Source organism: Mesoplodon mirus (genome assembly GCF_964341445.2).
Source record: "Mesoplodon mirus genome assembly, chromosome: 8".
NCBI lineage: Eukaryota > Metazoa > Chordata > Mammalia > Artiodactyla > Ziphiidae > Mesoplodon > Mesoplodon mirus.
The window spans coordinates 55252880-55272445 of NC_138984.1; the positions used below are offsets into that span (position 1 = coordinate 55252880).

Sequence of the window (19566 nt, forward strand, 5' to 3'; positions counted from 1 at the left end):
AACATGTGTCCATGTAAAGAGAACAAGGAGAGCTTAACAGGAAAGCACAGAGCTGTGGTTTAGGATAGGGTTCTCATCCTGAAAAAGAGTTACAGCTTATCACAAGGTAAATGTCAGAAATTTGGAATAGGGACCTAGGGAAAATCCTGCTATATGGTTAGTCACTAAGTAGGGGAGGAAAAGGGAAGAAGAATTGCATGTTGGAGGAATAATGGAATCTGATGGGGAAAGGGGTTAAAAGACCTGGATCTGATCACCAAACAAATATATTTGGAAGGTTTTTAGAAGCTCTGTGACTGGACCACTGGAACTAGGATATGGGCTCATTTCTAAGCTATTCACAAACGAGCATACTGGGGCTATTCATAATTCTCTGCCTTAGTTGGGATTGTCTGAGGAGCAGACGCAGGATGTAGCAGGCAAAGGGGCTCACCTGTGAACTCAACTCTAAGATCCTGGAGAGGGCAGAGCTGACAACAGTACTCAGTATATGCCTTAGAAAAACATAGCTAAGGAAGTTGAAATTTATTTCCACAGAGAGCATCACTCAAAAGGAAAATCTGGGAGTCACAATGTCCAGAAATAACAGCATGCCATTTCCTGCACAATTGAGAGCCTTCAAAGCATCTCAGGAAACCAAATGGCAAATCTTACGACCAAGATTTCAGTGACTGATTGGCCTATATTAGTTTCTCAAATATTCTGATTGGCAGCATGTATAGTTTCCAGCTAGGCATCAACTTTAAAGTTGGGTAAATCGAGTTTCAAATTGCAGCTCCTTAGGCAAATAACTTACCCTATCTGAGTCTCAGCATCTTCATCTCTAAAATGGAATTCATGCACATGTTAGAGGCTTTGTTTGGGGTTTGAGAATTAAATACTATGAAGTATATGTAGGCATCTAGCACAGTACCTGACACAGCATGGGTGTTTATTATGTGTTAATTTCCATCTCCACCTTCCTACGCACCAGCAGTAAAGAGTGTTATCAGAGACTCCCTAGGATCTTTTAAAGATTATCCCATAGACTCAGTTCCTCTCATTGTCCACTCTCACATCTCATCCTTTTGCCCCACTCAAAGTCCATACATTAAAATCACAGTCTAAGTAATATTTTGAAAATGCAAATCCAAACAGTTGTTTTCCTATTGACTTAAGAGTCATTTATCCATTAAACAAATACTAATGTGCCAGTCATAGTACAATGTGTTGGACATGAAGCAGTGAGGGGGGGGAGACAATTTCCCTCTTCTCACGGCACTTACAATCTAGTTGAGGGACAACACACAGTAAACAAATAGGTAATATTAAATGTAGATGAGTTCATTAAACTAGAGGTGTTATTTGCATTAGTGATGTGAATAACTGGTTGCTTTCCTGTCCAGCGTGAGCTACTCTGGTTATCCCACAGCCAGAAGCACTGCAGTCTTGTCCTCGTGGGCCTCTGCTAGGAGGTGTGACTCTCCTACAGCTATGAGAACAGCCGTAAAGGGTAGCATGGAAAAGTAGAGAAGGGCTGAAGTCCTGTATTGTGAGCATGGTCCACGAGGACCTGCAGGATCTCCCCCATGCCTGCCTCTCTATCCCCATCACCCTCCACTATCATGTTGGATCTCTCTGCTGTGATATAGTATATTTCAGTCACGATCTTGAGTGTATGCTTCCTTCCACCTTGGTTCCTTGCCTCCCGTGGAATATCTCACCATCATCCCCACTATCACCTTCTAATACTTTAATTATGTATAAATTGAATCAATTTTTTAATAATTTTTATTTTGTCATCATGTCAATATAGATATATTACAATGAACATTTACAATGTTTCAAATGGCATTTTTTAAAAATATTTATTTATTTATTTAGTCTGCACCGGGTCATATTTACGGCACACGGGATCTTTGTTGCGGCATGCATGCGGTATCTAGTTCCCCAACCAGGGATTGGGAATGTGGAGTCTTACCCACTGGACCACCAGCGAAGTCCCTGAATCAATTTTAATATGTCTGTCTAAGGAGTCAGTGACCTTGTTTGGATTTGTCATCGGTGAATCCCTCTAGTTCCCATGAAGCACAGTACCTGGCACATGGGGGGGAATCTCAGTTAACGTTTGTCACTGCCCAGGTGGTTCTGGACTATAGGGGAAAGTTTGAAGGGGAAAAGCTTGCAGACTGGATCATAAGCCCAAAGGCAGCCAACCCCTGCCAGTGGCTATTTTCCTCTCTCTCTAATTAAACTCACAAGTCTTGAGTATCATTACTCAAGAATGTGTTCAATGCAAGGAGACAGAAGATCTGTTTATCATTATTTTTGCCCCAAATATCCTAATTCTGCCACTGGACAAAGTCAGTGAAATGTAGCAGATCTCCATGTTATGCTAATACACTACCTTTGAAACTAGGACCCCCAATTGTAAGTTTAATATTACAAAATATGACTTTAACTTTTCAAGCAGTTCTGTTAGTGCTGTGGACTCATGAGACCTTGTTAGTCTACTTGTAAAACAAAAACAAACAAGGAAAAATACTTTCCAAATCTGAATCCCACTATTAGAGATTTCTAGGCAATTAGAGTTTGAACTTAAATTCACCTTTTCTAATCCATAGACTCCTTCTAATCCTTAGAATAATAAACAAGACAAACGATCGAAAATTTCCTAAGGAAAGTCATTGTGTGACCTAAGGCACAGAGGACTAAGGAAGGGATGTTAACTACATAGAGGAATCGAATTGTGTAAAGCACTTGGAAGTCATTTGATAGTTTCCATTGGCACATAAATAGCACTACTTATGAATCACCTCTAGCTAGCTTCTAAGGGTCTGCTAGGATAAGTTCTTGAGAATCCTTTCTTGACCTTTAGATGCCTTGATCTCCTGAATTAAGATGTAATAATGCCTTTTAAAAAATATTCCATAATCCTGATATTTGGCAAATCTTCCAGGAATCTAAATGTGTATGTATTCCATTTTTCCTTTATTTATTGAACCAGGATTTATAAAGTTTACATCTATTATCCTTATCCTGACACCTACTGGTGTACTCTTTCATTGTCAAAAGTGGCAGTGCAGAAAATAAATTATATGGTGATCCTGCAATTTTGACTTCTATTCTTGAAGTCAGGGCTGTAGAGACGTTTACTCACATATTTCACAAATACTCACTGGAAGTTTCCCAAAGCCAGGCATTCTCCCAGGAGCTGAGGATACACCATGTATAGAAAGGATAAGATCCGAGGGAAACAAAGTCCCCTGACTTCATAAAACTAACATTCTAGTAGGAAACTAGATGGTGATGACAAGACAGGGAGATGGCAAATAGACAAGTGAATATACACAAAAGTAACAGACACTGATGAGTGCTGTGTTGAAACAAAAAACAAGTTATGTGATGGAGAATAACAAGTGTCTTACAGGGAGTGAGGGATGCGGGAAGAGAGCCCACTGAGGAGGTGATATTTATGTCAGAATTGAATGACAAGGTGCCGTAGTTCTTGTAACTGGTGTTTTCTTTACTGGGCTTCTCAGGGTTCAATCTCACAGGCATTTTTTGACTACCTGTTGCATTCAAGGCTCTATATCAGGAACTACAAACAAAAATATAAAAAGGAATGTTTTAAAATTATATTTGTGCCCAATCTTAATCTTTAAAAAAATAAATAAAATGAACAGTACAAAGAATAGGACACCCTCCTTGAATTTTTAGGCAGCTACCGTCAGGACACTGCTGAGACAGCCTTTGTGGTCCTATCCTATCCTATCCTATCCAATCCTATCCTATCCTACCCTTCCCTACCCTACCCTACCCTATCCTATCCTCCCTCAAACTATCAATACCTTCCATATTCCAGCCTTCCAGCTCCAATCTTCCAGCACCGCTCTTTTCTGATCACCAGCCCCCTGGCAGATAGTACTGTTTCCAAAATGAGACAACTCTGCATTTAAATCATGCCTTAATCCTCATGCAGCACAAGCTAAAAGTGAAAAACAAACAGCAAATAATCAAATGCAGCAATATATGGCACAGATGAACTTGTTTCTTAAAAGAGACCAAACTCTGGTGCTGAAAAGGTTGAAAACTACCATTGAAAAACATCTGCGCCTTGTCTCTTCTAAAACGGTGTGCCCACAGCTGTCTTTTTTTTTCAATAATCACTTTATTTTATTTTATTTTTCCAATTCAGAATATATTTATTTAGGGCTATTCCATAGTCAGTTTATTTTAATATAAGTTTGCCACCTTTTATTATTCTTTTTTTAAACATCTTTATTGGAGTATAATTGCTTTACAATGGTGTGTTAGCCTCCACTTTACAACAAAGTGAATCAGCTATACACACACACATATCCCCATATCTCTTCCCTCTTGAGTCTCCCTCCCACCCTCCTTATCCCACCCCTCTAGGTGGTCACAGAGCACCAAGTTGATCTCCCTGTGCTATGCGGCCCGCAGCTGTCGTTTGTACTAGCCGCTTTCTTTTTTCCAAGTGGTGATGGCAATAGGCAGGAACCACAAGAGGAGACAGAGTTTATTTAGTCACATGAAAGTGCACAAGCAAGTTGCACGGGAGTCTGACTTCAGCACCTGCACTGACTTCTTTATCAAGAGCAAAATGCACACCGTTGTCTCCGTTTAGGAAGTCACTGGGCTGTGAGGCAAATCCTGGCAAGCTGGGTGTCCTGGATGCTTCCCCCATAGCCACACTTCCCCATCAAACCCACAGAACTACATTGGTCTGAGGGGAAACTTTGAAGTGAGCTCTTTTTTATTTCCAAGCATCTGGGTTGTCTCTTTAATGTACACCTGATGCTTGGCATATACTTTCTAATTGTGTTAAAGATTTCAAGGTTAGAACAGCTTGAATCCAATTTATTTCACCTTAAAGAGAGACTGATTCTAGACTTCCACTAAGGGATCTTTTTAGATAGATTTCAAAGATCAAAGCATGTAATAGAAGAGCTTAGTATTTGGATTAGTCATGATCTTTGTCTGTTGAATTTTCATCAGTTCAGTGGAATGTAGAACTCCCTAAATTTAGCATATCATGAATTATTCATAATTATTATTTAAGCGATAACGTTCCAAGAAGGTTGTTAATCCCAGATTATGATTTGTTCCTCTTTCATATTTTTTAATTCAGGGTGTATGAGTTTATAATATTTTTCTATACTATGTAATCCAGCCTGCCTCTTGTGTTTCACAGATGGCATCTGATTTTTCTGTCCACTCTAGTCCATAATGAAAAAAATAATTTTGTATTAACTCCAAAGCACCACAAGTTTGTGCTTTCCAGCTTTTTTCTTTTCCTTTTTGTTTAAAGATTTTAAAAGGCAAGCCAGTAACCTTCAGTTTGTGTCTGAATAAAACATGATCAGTGTCATATCCTTGATCACACACAGTCCAATAGTTATAACAGCTCAAACTTATTGACTATATCAAGTAATTAGTTCCTATGACAAAGAACAAGCAGCTAAATTATAGAATGGAAAAAAAGAAAGACTAGAGAAGAATATCCAGTTTTAAAGCTGGCTTTTCCAATGGCCAGTTGTAAGACTGAGCCAGGCTTTGCAGAATTCACTTCCACTATTTTTTATCAGTAAAAAGATAAAATATTAGAATAATTACTTTTTAATATCTATTGGTCAAAGGCACAATTATTGGTACCAGGAGTATTTTAGCTCTTTACAAGAGTACTATGAAATTATAGGCATAACTTTACAGGTATGGTGACAGGCAATTAAGTAACCTGCTCAAGGTCACACAGCTTGTCAGTTGTAGAGGAAAGATTTGGACCCAAGTTCAGGTGTCTTCTAAGCCCCATTTTCTCCACTGTGCCCCTTTACATCTGACACTGTATATGTAAATGTTCATGTTATGTATTTGGTCCTGGGTTGGGTGCTATGTCACTTTATAAAAATTCTCATAATTTTTAGGTGTATTTAAGAATAAGCAGAGGAAATGGATCTCAGATTGGAACACAAAGTGCAGTGAGGGCTTTAAGTCTCTCTGAATTTTAAGCCTCCTAAATGTATACTTGTCTCATAATTAGCAGTGTTGCATATTATTATCTCTTCCATCTAATTGGAATATAGCTGCAGGGAGCCAGTCTTCCAGATAGGGAATGTGTGAGACTGATAGGATAGCTCCAGGATTGCTAAAATCACTCTCTGTGACTTTGTCATCTTGCATCCCACAGAGAGAGCCTCATTGGGGGTATTTCTGCTGTATACTTACAGTGGTCTGTCAAGTTTTGATACCTCTTAATGGGTCTGAAATGTGATTGTTGGGAATAGAACTGAAAATAAGCAGCTAGAATGCTTACGCACTGTCACAGAGAAATTTGGAGCTCTATCTCCAAGCAAAGGCAACGGTGCCTAATCTTGTGCCTTTAAAAGATCTATCTCACTCCCGTGATACCATGGTCTATCTTGACCTCTAAACCTGTGGTCTTGTTACTTCCTTACTTCGCTAACCCCACCCCCAAATAGATGGTCATGGCTGGGGCTCATCTATTTTACTCTGAAAAACTTATGGACTCTTTGCCTTGCCTAACTTGAGTGTTCTCTAGGATGAAATGTGTCTGGATGCCTGAAGCCATTTTTAGACAACCAAGGAGTCCCTCCATAGGGGAAACCCATGGACTGTAGCTCTGAAGGCAGAATCATTACTGCACCTTCCTTCTTCAGCAATGCCAAACATATGCTGAAGATCTATCTTTAGGCTGCAGATCCAGATCATAGTTTTTCTCCACTCCGTTATATTAGAAAATAACCTTGATCCCCAATCCATGTCAATCCAGGTTGTATATTTACAACAAACTTGGCACTTAAAAAATAAACTTGGATAAAAATTCCAGATGATGTGTGTTAAAAGAAGTAAAAAACAGATGTCCAGCATAAAGAACTGCATGAAATTAACTGAGCATTTTATAGACAATCTAACTTCCTTCTGCTTTCAGAAATTTACTCTTGACAAGTACCCAAAAGCAAATAAAGAGTTATCACAGAGTACGGTGTTAATACCCTAGTTGTAAGTAGTGTCTTCTAAAGGAAAATATGAAACGTATGAATACAGGTAACCCATTTATTGCAGAGGGGAGACCTAAGTGTACTTCTCAAACTTGTTCAAGTGGCCTAATGACCTCAGCATAGCATCTGATACCTGACTTGGACCAGGTGAGATTTGTTGGAAAGCAGATGCTTTTGGAGTAAAACCAATTTTTTGTTCCCATCCTTCTAGCTGTGTGACTTTGCACAAATTATTTAATTTCTCTGGGCTTCAGTTTATCACATATGAAATGAGACTGGGATTCTTGTTGAAGTGATAGATTTGAGGCGGGTGGGGAGAACAGGTGCTCTCAGGGGAAAAAAAGCAAAGAAAGCAGGATAAGGAAGGGAACAGAACTAAGCAAGAATATGCTATATCGTCTCTATATCCTAGAACACTGTATTCACCCTCCCTCCATAATGAGGAATACTTTTATAATGACAAAAGGTATTATACAATAAATTGCCTTAACCACAGAGATATATGTGATTAAAATTGATTAATAGATTGACCTGACCAGCTATTAACAAGGTGGTTGTTAGTATCCCTTTGCTTCTTTTTTCATTTATTTTGTAATCTGCTAGTATTTTCAACTGACTCATACTAGGTAGCAGCCACCAAAAGCTTAAGAATAAATTCAAAGTAGCAAATACTTAAAAGTGGAAACATTTTATTCAGTAACCTAACTTTTTGGTGCATATCAGGAAGGACCATCATCACTTTGAGGTTAGTGACACTGAACATCATCCTTTGTGGTGTAGGTTGGCCAACCCTTACAGATGTCAGCTCAGGAAGACCATTCCCTGCCAACGGTTGTGCACATGCCTTGAAAATATAACTCATGTTAAAAAAAATAGTTCCCAGGTGGAAAGCAAACCAGTAATAGTAATATTCAAATAACATTCTATAAGCTCAAAGTGACTTCATATACTACTGTCTTCGTATTTACATGGCTACGGTACGTTGGAGTTTATAGGTATGTTCATATAAATTGCTCAGATATTTAATGAACTATTTAAGATTAAACAGGTATGTTCTTCATTGCTCTATTCTTATATTTCCTTTTCCAATTTCCCATTCAAACGTACTTTGCATTGTGTGCCTGGGTCGTATTCAAATTGTCCAGAGCTATCAAAACCATGATTTTCAGTTAATTCAATGAGCATCTGTCAGGGCCACAGAAGAACCATTGTGTAGAGCCTATCACTGTAACAGTGTTGGTGGCTGGCTCCCTGGATCTGAAAGTATGGTCAGAACAGAGAACCATTGTGTTTGACTCCATCTCTTTTTTATGAATGTATACATTGACAAATATATAATGAGTTGGGTTTTTTTTGTTTGTTTGTTCTTTTGCGGTACGCGGGCCTCTCACTGTTGTGGCCTCTCCCGCCGCGGAGCACAGGCTCTGGACTTGCAGGCTCAGTGGCCATGGCTCACGGGCCCAGCCGCTCCGTGGCATGTGGGATCTTCCCGGACCGGGGCACGAACCTGCATCCCCTGCATCGGCAGGTGGACTCCCAACCACTGCACCACCAGGGAAGCCCTATGTAATGAGTTTTGAGGGTTTTTTTTTACTGCTTAAAATTTCCCACATCCCCTTTGTCAGTGGAGCCTCAGTGAAGCCTGACTGCTGCTGAGTTCAATGGGAGTGTGATCTGGTCCAATATGCTTTAAACCTGTATGCAGATACCAGTATTGGCCTTTCTTTGGGTGTGTGTGTGTGTGTGTGTGTGTGTGTGTTACAACTAGTGTGCCCCACTATCTATTTTCTTCTGGAAGTCTTACCATGCAATCCTTTTTCCTTCAATGCCAGAAATTATTGCTAATTTAACAGTAGGCCTAGTATCACTGTTGCTTATAATGAGCTCCCAATATTCCTAAAGGGAGGGGAGGAAACGTTTCAGAGAGAATTGCTAGCAAACTTAACCTACTGTAATCTGGGTCTTTATTCAAGGGGAAACATTTTGGAGCTAGTGCTTTTCTCTCTTTTATAGCCTGAAGTGCAGATGAATAAGAGAATCAGTTTCTATATCTCATTGGTATTACCCATTAAACATATTGTCTATATCAACTATTGAATTCAGGTTTCAAATAGATTCATAAACCAAACAAGAGTTGTCTGGAGAGTGTCCAAGAAATTTCTCTTATTCTTAAATTGGAAGCATGAGGATGTGGATGGCAGCCACCTTCACTCTTACTCTGAGGGCAGAAGGAGTGTAGGCTAGGGTGTAAGAGGTTGGGTGGGACCAGGCTAAATCATTATGGACTTCGTAGCTGTGTGCATTTAATGTTAAAAAGCCCAATAGAATACAAGTAGCATGCTTTATATACCCATTACAGGTTTGTTCCAGGGCCAGGTCTAGGAATTGATATATGAAATAGTAGTTGTCAAAATAAATGATTAAAAATATTAAGATTTAGCCAGCACCTACTCTATTTTAGTTATGTTGTTAAGGTAGTTCATATATGGTATTTTTAAATTCATATACAACATGAGATTAGTCCAAGGATTCCTCATCATCTCAGTATTCTTCACCTGAATCAGCATAACTGTGAGATCTATAGGAAGCAGAACCCCTCATACTACCAAAATATTCGCTGTTGAACTGACCACTTATAAAGCCGTCCCCCAGTCAACGAGTCCCCTGGATTAACACACATGCCCTGTCATTGCATCAACGTATTTGTTGGTCCATCTCTAGCTGCAAATGGAATGTTTACCCACAAAAAAAAGGGGCACAAAATGGAGCAATCTGTACACCAAAGATTAAGCGGAGCTCTTGAGAAAATTGATGAAAAGTGACTCAAATAACAAAGATTATACGATCAAACTGCAAAAGCCAGTCACAAAAGAATAAAACTTTCATAGGGTCATCATAAAATTATGTAAAAAATATCAATGGTTGATTTATTCTTTGTCGTAATAATAACTGCCTAGTTGCAATTACCTGCATGGTAGTTGATATTAGATAAAATAAACCCACTTGCATACTTTTTAGTTGCAGAAAAAGTCCCATTTAGACATTTTTCATTATTTATTAAAAATAATTTAATTCCTATTTGAAATACATTCATTGTTAAGTGGCATTTTCCCCAGCATGAATTATCCTCAGATAATCTCTGTATACTTAATTTTATTTTACAGGAGAGGAAATTTATGCTCAGAGGAGTTAAAGTACTTTCATACAGTCACATCATTTACTAGCTGTTAATTTGAGAGAACTGTTTCCAACTAGAGAATTTTGATGCCAAGTCCAGGTTTCTTTGTGCCATTCATCAGCTATTTTAAAATTTTCTTTTTCTCATATTCTATATCAGATCATAATTTTTTAAATATCTTTCATTTGGCCACATCCTCCCCTGCTTTCCCTCTCTCATGAAAAATCACTATCACAAAACAATTCCTTAAGTCTCCTGTTGTTAGAGGTCCCTTTTATAATAGAATAATTACTGCTGAGAGATAGGTGCAAGGTTGAATATTACATGCAGTGTGATGCTTAGAATTCCAGGGACCATTGGAAATGGTGGGCCTCCTTGTCTATACCATCTGTATTCCATGTAGCTAGATTTTATATTTACAACTTCAGGAATTGTGGGGAAAGTGCCTAATTTAAGGGATACTTTCTCTGATTATTTAATTTATACAACCGAATTACCCCTGACTTAGAAAAAGGAACTTATTAAAAGATATCAAGTACCCCAAAGAAACTTGAGGTGCAGTAGGTACCTTTTATACCCTCATGCCTTCATTAGCAATACTTTTCTTATGAACTTTAATATTAGCCAATTAAACATGATAATATACTTCAAAATGTAGAATTATTATATGCTTTTTTATTATTTTTTTACATCTTTATTGGAGTATAATTGCTTTACAATGGTGTGTTAGTTTCTGCTTTATAACAAAGTGAATCAGTTATACATATACATATGTTCCCATATCTCTTCCCTCTTGCATCTCCCTCCCTCCCACCCTCCCTATCCCACCCCTCTAGAGACTGCCAACAAACACATGAAAGAATGCTCAACATCACTAATCATTAGAGAAATGCAAATCAAAACTACAATGAGGTATCACCTCACACCGGTCAGAATGGCCATTATCAAAAAATCTACAAACAATAAATGCTGGAGAGTGTGTGGAGAAAAGGGAACCCTCTTGCACTGTTGGTGGGAATGTAAATTGATACAGCCACTATGGAGAACAGTATGGAGGTTCCTTAAAAAACTACAAATAGAACTACCATATAACCCAACAATCCCGTTACTGGGCATATACCCTGAGAAAACCATAATTCAAAAAGAGTCATGTATTATATGCTTCTTGATAGAAGTTGGTATTGTTTGAAAATTGTATCTTGGTGTTTGGATAGCAAAAGGCAGAGAAATTGTATGGATGTGCTTTCAATGAGTGGATGTAAGACTTCATTATTTCAAAAAGTAACAGCATCATTTTTTTTCCATTGACTTCATTAGGTTCCCCCCACCTTGATGTCCAGCAGAAAATATCTGTCACTTTAATGGAAATAAATAAAATAGTCCTAAAGTAATGGCCATGATGTATGCCATCAATTTAAGAACAAGCTTGAAGTTATTTGGTTTTAATGAAATAGAACCTCTTTAGCTGTGATAAAGGTGATACTACATTGTCATTATTCTTACATAGATGGACAGAGAACAGAGTGCAATGATAATGACATTAGGGTAATAGATACTTAGTTCAAGAGAATAAACAAAGATTATCATAAAACTGAAGAGTATTTAAACAAGAATTGATGTGAAATCTTGAGCCAAATGTGTTCATAAAGCAGGGACAATGTTTCATATGAATAAGGTGATGTCCAACCTGTATGATTTGATTTGAGTGATGCTGGGAAGGAACATCTGTCCAAAGCATGTTCTTCCCAGGGCCCAAGGAGGCAGAATGGGTAGATTCTGTTATTTGCAAAGCCTATGTTATCTATAATATGGAAAAATAATAGAATTTTCCTCCGGGGTTGTTATGATTATTCAGTGAGTCAGTACATTTAAAGTATTTAGAAAATTTCTTAGCACATGGTATCTGCCAAATAATTACGGTGATATATCATCACACATTTTCAGATACCAGATAATATCATATAGACAATTTATGAAAATATGAATTAAACAAATATTCAATTAGTGCTTAATATATATGGAGTACCATGTTAGGGACAGAATCCCAGGCCTCAAGGAATTTAGAATCCAATGATTAGAACTTCCTAGTTTTCCTCAAGGGTCTTCTCAGAGAGAATTAGTTTACCACCAAATCTTTGATAATATTCTGGTGGCCACTAAGAGGTCTAGTTCACTGAAGGTGTGAGTTACCCTTACTTCTCCCTGAACTTGAGGGCATCTGGGAATTCTTAGCCAAGGTTTTCAAGTGAATTCTATGCAGAAGTGAAGTCATTACTCTCTTTCCATTTCTCTTAAGAGGTAAATGTAGAATCTTTGACATCAACTAAAAGACCCCACTTTTAATAGCTTTAACAGTATTCCCTCAACCTATTCTCTTCCTAGCTCTTTCTGTCCAGCCACACTGGCCTGTCAGGTCCTCAAACCTGTTCTGCTCCTTCAGATTTCTGCTTAAAGCTCAACTGCTCAACTGATTCCTTCCCAGACTGGGCGGCCTCCCCATAACATGCTCTCATGGAACCTTCTGTTTTTCCTTTAACATTTATCACAGATACAATTACATAATTAACTTTATAACACCAATGGAAGGGCATGGATTCACAGATAATTCACAGATAGCTAATAGTAATGAAACTATATGCACATCATACCTCATCAGTAAAAAAGGAGTAAGGACAAGAGGGAGTAGGAGGGAGAAGAGAGAGAAACAAAGACACTTAAATTCCATCCACTCTTCCACTTAATGAGCTTATGACCTGATGCCTAGGAGGGGGTATAAGATGACATGGGAGCCCTACTCTTTCTTGAGCTATTCTTATTAACCAATTTCCTTTCATTAGGAAATGGAGTACCAGCATTTGAACACGTGTGTTTCAAACAACATGGCTTCTTCACACAAGTCAACAATTTTATCTTGTACTCAGTGAAGAAAGAAATTGGTCCTAAAATCTAGGAAAATTGGGCATGTTGAGTTAATGGAGAGACACTATTGGAACCTCAGGGTGGCACCTTCCTAGGGAATTTTCCAGGGTAATTTGGATTATATGCAATTTTTACCTTACTTTCTGATTTAGAAACTAACAAAGAAGATACAACTCTATTTTTGTTTAATATTTGTAATCCTAGCAAGGAATATAAGGTCTGTGAAGGTAGAAGGTACATCTGGCGTTTTCATCACTATATCCCTAGCACAGGCAGGATGCTTGGATTATTTAAAGCTTAATAAATTAATATTTGTTAACTGAATTAACATTCAGCCAGTGTCTATGGGGATCAGTCTATTTGGCAACAATACAGAGTTTGGACTTAAGCTGGCTAAAGTAGAAGACAGACAGAATTTTAGATCCTTAAGCGTTATGCAGACGTTAGGTAACTTGTGTCTCCATAGAGACCTAAATTAAAATGGCAGAAAAACTGAAACCTAGACATGACAAAGTTCAGTGTGTTTTAATGAAGGCTTTTGTATGTAAGTCAACATTCTGTCCTTTAATTCCCTTTCCAAGCCAAACTCTAAGGGAAAAGCTGACATCTTCCTTATCATTTTAGGTCGAATGAGCCGGACTCGATTTATCATTATGCCAACCCAAGGAGAAGGACGGCCATGCCCCACAGAGCTTACCCAGCAGAAAACCTGCCCAGTGACCCCCTGCTACAGCTGGGTCCTCAGCAACTGGTCTGCATGTAAATTGGAGGTAGGTCATGGAATGACAGAGAAATGCTTCTCAGTATATCCAAAGTACTTGTCTAGTCAAACCTATATGCTGATGGAACAAATTTCACACTACCAGGGGCCTGGCAAGGTGTATTTTTATGCAATGGAGAACATGGAAAAAAGAACCAAATGACTTAACCTCACACAGAGTTATATTGCTAGGAAAATAAATAGCTGTTCATTGGGCACTATTTATAATAAGCTGGGTCAGGGGACTTCCAATCTCTTTGGCATCCTCAAAAATTCTCTATTTCCTTGGCTTGTTGGAAATATCAAAGCATTATGCAATTAGGCAAAACCCTGATGCTATGGAAATGCACAGCTTGCTGTAGACTGTATTTCCTAAAAAAACACTTTTAGGCTTAGACAAAATCTTGCATGTGGGCAGAAAACCAAAAGTGTATGTAAGTTATATTTTAACATTATTACACGAACCAAGGTTACTACATTTTCCTCAGTGATTGCTTTTTATTGACCTGAAATATAAATGCCTAGTAACATCATAATATATCACATACCCAGAACTTTTGCTGGGTCAGCAAAGATCCTCTACAGCATTTTTCTCTCTGGCTTCTTGTATAAGAAAAAGCACGTTGATTTTCTCTATTTTCTTATTTTACTTGTTTATCCTTCAGTTCATATTCCAAAGCAGATTTTAATTAGGTAACAATAATTTTGATTATGCATTAAGAAATCTGCAGAGTATTCTCATGGAGATGTTTAGTGTTCCTGTCAGGATGACATTGTCATGCAGCGTTATTATCTTGCAGAAGTTAAATGCCCATGTATTTTAATAAGTCCCAGAGGAACAAAGATGTGTGGTACATTTGTTCAGTCTCCTTTTTACAGAAAATAAGGTAACCATGCTAATTAATTAAATAGTAACCTAATAGCTTTAAATATGAATACTGTGTCTACAACCCTCTTTCCTAAGCCTTCAGCAATTTTTTTTTTTTTTTTTTTTTTTTTTGCGGTACGCGGGCCTCTCACTGTTGTGGCCTCTGCCGTTGTGGAGCACAGGCTCCGGACGCGCAGGCTCAGCGGCCATGGCTCACGGGCCCAGCCGCTCCATGGCATGTGGGATCTTCTCGGACCGGGGCACGAACCCGTGTCCCGTGCATCGGCAGGCGGACTCTGAACCGCTACACCACCAGGGAAGCCCCTTCAACAATTTTTTAAGTGCTGCTTAGAATTACAATTAAGAAAATGGAAGGAAGATTTCTCCTGATAATTGTTGAGAAAGTAGAGAATATAAATGCAAAGAATTCAGGAACCCATTGCAGGGGAAGGGAGAGAAAACACAGGAAGAAGAGGGGAAGGATGGGAGACAAACTCCACACTCCATGTCTTACCAGCCATACAACTGCTACTATACCTCACATGTTCTTTTGTACTTTCCCTTTTACCTTCTCAGGTATCAGGAGCCTTTTTTTTTTAATAGACATGTCTGCCAATTTGTCCCATAGGAACATTAACGGGAAATGTCAAATGTAATGTTTCATTTTGCTGTCACGTATTGAGCTTTAGCCAGAACCACAGGGGCCAGAGTGGTGGGTTGTGAACATTCTCTGTAGCAGTGCTGGTGGGGATAGACAGGGGGCGTTGTGGCATCTATTGGAGATACCCAGGCACGGAGGCCCTGGAGACCACGAGAGCAGGTGTATCTAGAAATTTGAGAAGTGTCTCAGATTTCTAGATGAGGTTATTCCCTCACTGACACTTCCAGTCGGGAGGCAACTGTTAGACTCAATCCAGGCAAAGCTCTCAAAAAACAAGTCTGTAGTAATTATTCCTGTGTGGGCACCTTACCCAAAGGAGGCCAATCAGCATTCTTCCCCAAGAATTTGGAATGGAATTGAAGCTGTTCAAAGATACTATATTCAGGAACTCTTAGCTGCCACATTTTCCCACCTTGTAGGTAAAGTTAGTCACTTAGAAGCAAGAAGAACAAAGGTGACACAAAAAAGCAGAGGCAAAAGAGAAAGTGAATCTTGATGACATTTGAGTTGAGTTTTTCCTGAGTTTGAGTAGCTCTTCAAAGCCTACTTGTGAATGCTTTGTGAGATAAATTAACACAGTATCTTTTCAGTGAGTTGCCTTTTCTTAAACATTTATGTAAGCTGAGTTTGGGGAATTACTGACTAAAATACACATGGGCCTCCAAACACAAAGGAAGCGCACTTCTCTTACAGCTGTCCTGCTTCTCCTTGTCCTGTAATATATCCTGACCTGCCAAATGCAGGTTGAAAGCTCATTCACTGGAGGTGGTAGAGATGTTGAAGTGGCTGATTGCCATCAAATATACCAAACCCTAATAAGAGGACCTTGCACAGGGCTCAGTGTATATGCCAATTCTGCCTCCATCTTATGTGGAAAGAGATTTGCAAATGGAAATGTTTATCCTCAGGCTTCACTTTTTTTCAGGGTTTCCTAACTCTTTCCAAGTTCCCCAGCTGATAACACGCATCCACACGTATGCTGCAAAACCTGTTTAGGAGCTCAGACTCTGGAGCGCAGCAGGCCTCATTTTGGTCAAGATTTTTTCCAGTTTCTCGCTCTGCACTTTTTGTCAAGTTTTCAAACTCTCCAAACCTCTGTTTTCTTATGTATATCATGGGGGGAGGGTAGCAGGAGTAGCTGTTTTGCTAGGGGATTTTGGTAGGGATAGACAAATTCATATTTAGCATAGTATCTGACATAAATTCAGAGCTCTATAAATTGAGGTTGTTGTTACAGGTTTGATTACAGCTCTGATTATGATTATTAGCACCATCTGCTGATCCACATCTGGTGATGCCGATTCAGAGTATACAGAAAGTCCCTTAATGATCTGGACAGGAGAGAGTCAGTGACAGAATCCTTGCTGTTGACCATCTGGCTCTAAGAAACCTGGCTCTGTTTTCAAGCCCTAGCGTGTGAGGTCTCGTGAGTGAGACTGAATGAATGCTTGCTTTATGCATGAAGCTATCATGCTGATGCTGATTTCTCTTCATACAGTAGCTGTTGTTGTCAAGGTATGAGATTAAGGTTGATCATGGATACATACTAGGAGCGTATTATTGTTTGTGTTGGTTTTTAAAGTGATCCCTGATGTAGACTTGTTTCCTGTCATTTCTGCACACCCCATCTCCTGGAATGTCAAACAAAGCTCTAATCAACTGCATCTCCTCTTGCCTGAGGTTCCAGAGAGCAGTAACTTCAAATTTCAGACACGCTGCAGTATCTTCAGACTCCAAGTTCACGAACTCTTACACTCTATAGCGAAACATACACCTTAGACAATTCTGCCATGGATCCATCATCTGGAATAATAAGTGATAGAGAGAGTCCTCCCCCAAACAGAAATTTAACTTACACTAGGTATTTTCCACTTCAGGGAGTGAACATTTACCAGAACATTTGGTGTGAATGAATATACTGTGAATTGGTGTTGAACTTCTACTTCTCCATAAAAAAGTACACTTAGGTTCAAAATTAGGGTGCATGTTTTAAACAATTTCACAATGACCGTAGAGATGATTAGAGCAGTTATGAGGTATTGATATATCCAGTGTGGGGCTTGCCATTGTTAGATAAACAAATCATAATTCTTGTTAAGACAGCTCTAGAAAAGGAGGTGGTGGTTCCTATATGTGTGTCTACTCAGTTTCATCAGGCCCTACATTGCTACAACTCAGGAGGAGGAGAGGAAATGTCTCCTCCAAGTCTCACCTTTTCCTTTCTGCCAGTGTGGCTTTGAATCTGAACTTCCTTCTGTAAAGAATTTTTCTCAGCAGCCACTCTGTACCATCCTGCACATCCGGCAGTCCATCCACAACCTGCCCTTGATGCTCAGCAGCCGCTGCCGCAGGGCCTTGACCTGGCTGGTGCTCAGCAGGCCCATCAACCCCTGGGTCCCCTGCTGCATGCCCAGAAGCACTGTCAGGGCTGCTTTCACTGCCCACCCTGTCCCTCTTCACTCCTGCTGCTGCCACGGCCACAGAAGCTCCCAGGCCTAGCAATGCAGTTTCTGGGTTCTGTTGGGGTGGGGGGGGGTGGGAAATAAGAAGGAGCTGAAACTCAGTTTCCCAGTACAGAGCCCAGTTGTCTGACTGTCACCTAATAATGACTTGTAACGTGGAGCATCCTTATCTGCAGCAACAGAGCCTGTGCAGAGGGTCATCCTCTCTCTCCTTCTCTCTCTCCATCCATACCAGTAGTAGTCATGAAAGCTCCAGCTCTTCCACCAATTTCTGGACTTAGTGGGAGCTGAGTAACATACCTTGGAAGTACAGAGGAGTTAATACTCCATGGGGTGAAGGTTGATCAATGAGGACTGAATCCAAGGAGGAGCTGGCATGTAATGCCTCTCCCTTTTCCTCCCTCCCCACCTCATGGATGGCCCTATAGCCTGTCTAGAAGATGTTGTGATTGACCAAGAAACCAGCTATGTTTGCCCGGAAGTATAGGCCAGTTGACAACACACTACCTTGTATTTCCTTTTCCTCCATACCTGCGATGGCTCTTTCGCCCTCACTCTTGCTATCCCGGGATTTCACCTCCTTAGTATAGAAGCTTTGTCTTAGGCTCTGTTTTCTAAGGCATTTATGCAAGAACAGAGCTACCCCTCTACAGTTATCCAAATAGCCAGTGGACTTCTTTTGAAGTATGAGCACCTGACTAAAACTGAGGAGATAATACTCATCTCATGAGTATCTGCTAAAAATGTTACAGTAGGAAATCTTTCATCAGGCAGATGGTTGCACTAGATAACCACTAAGTGCCTTCCAATTCTAAGCTTCTGTTTCTGTGAGACACTGCACAATTTTTTTCCTAATCACCAAGAATAATATAAGTGGGACTTGTATGAAATATCTTCAAAGAATAGTATTCAGCACAGAAGGCATTCTGGGAAAACAACTTCTCGTAGCAATAGAGAAAATCAGCGTTTTACTGGAAACCCAAACCTAATCCATGTGAGAAAGTACTGAATTCCCTACAAAAGAAAAACAAAAGAGAAATGTACGCTCTGTGGCTGTACATGCTCTCTTGGGGGAGTGATTATGGATTAGGCCATTTTATCACATACACCTAGACAAATTAGGTATTGTTTTTCTTTTTCAGTCAATCCTGGCTGAGTTCCAAAATGAATTGTCATATGCTGAGTGCATAAATTCCAAGGCATAGATTTGCATTTGTACTTTAGTTGCTCTATCAGCTCTAGGAGAATTGCTCAGGGATGCCTTATTGTCAACAATTGAAAGATAACTCTCAAGAGGAGGAAGCTGCCGAAATATGCAACTAGGGTTTTTTTGAGCAAGAGATGGCAGGAGCCAAAACTTTGAGATGATCATGATTTGAGTAATGCTGACAGCATCCTTTCCTCTGACAGGGTGGAGACTGTGGGGAAGGAGTCCAGATCCGCAGCCTCTCCTGTGTGGTCCACAATGGTTCAATGTCTCACTGGACTGTACCTGTAGACAATGCACTGTGTGGAGAGATGCCCTTTCAAGACAGCATCCTGAAGCAGCCATGTTCTGTGCCTTGCCCAGGTAGGCAATTTTAAATGATCGGGAATGCCTTCCATGGTGACCTTTTTATTTATTTCTTTTCTATTAATTTCCTGAGTTCTCTCTTGTCCAAGTTGAAGTTTTTAATTAACTTTAATTCATTTGTCA

At 39.5% G+C, this 19566-nt stretch overlaps 1 protein-coding gene across 1 annotated transcript in view; it reads left to right on the forward strand.

The window, feature by feature from the left end:
- The window catches only part of THSD7B (thrombospondin type 1 domain containing 7B), a gene marked incomplete at its 5' end in the record, with an annotated part of 807803 nt that overhangs the window by 768241 nt on the left and 19996 nt on the right, over positions 1-19566 (forward strand). The window contains 2 exons of the mRNA XM_082630042.1: positions 13744-13889; positions 19281-19440. Coding sequence (XP_082486168.1) covers positions 13744-13889; positions 19281-19440 — 306 coding nt within the window. The remainder of the gene's footprint in view (positions 1-13743; positions 13890-19280; positions 19441-19566) is intronic.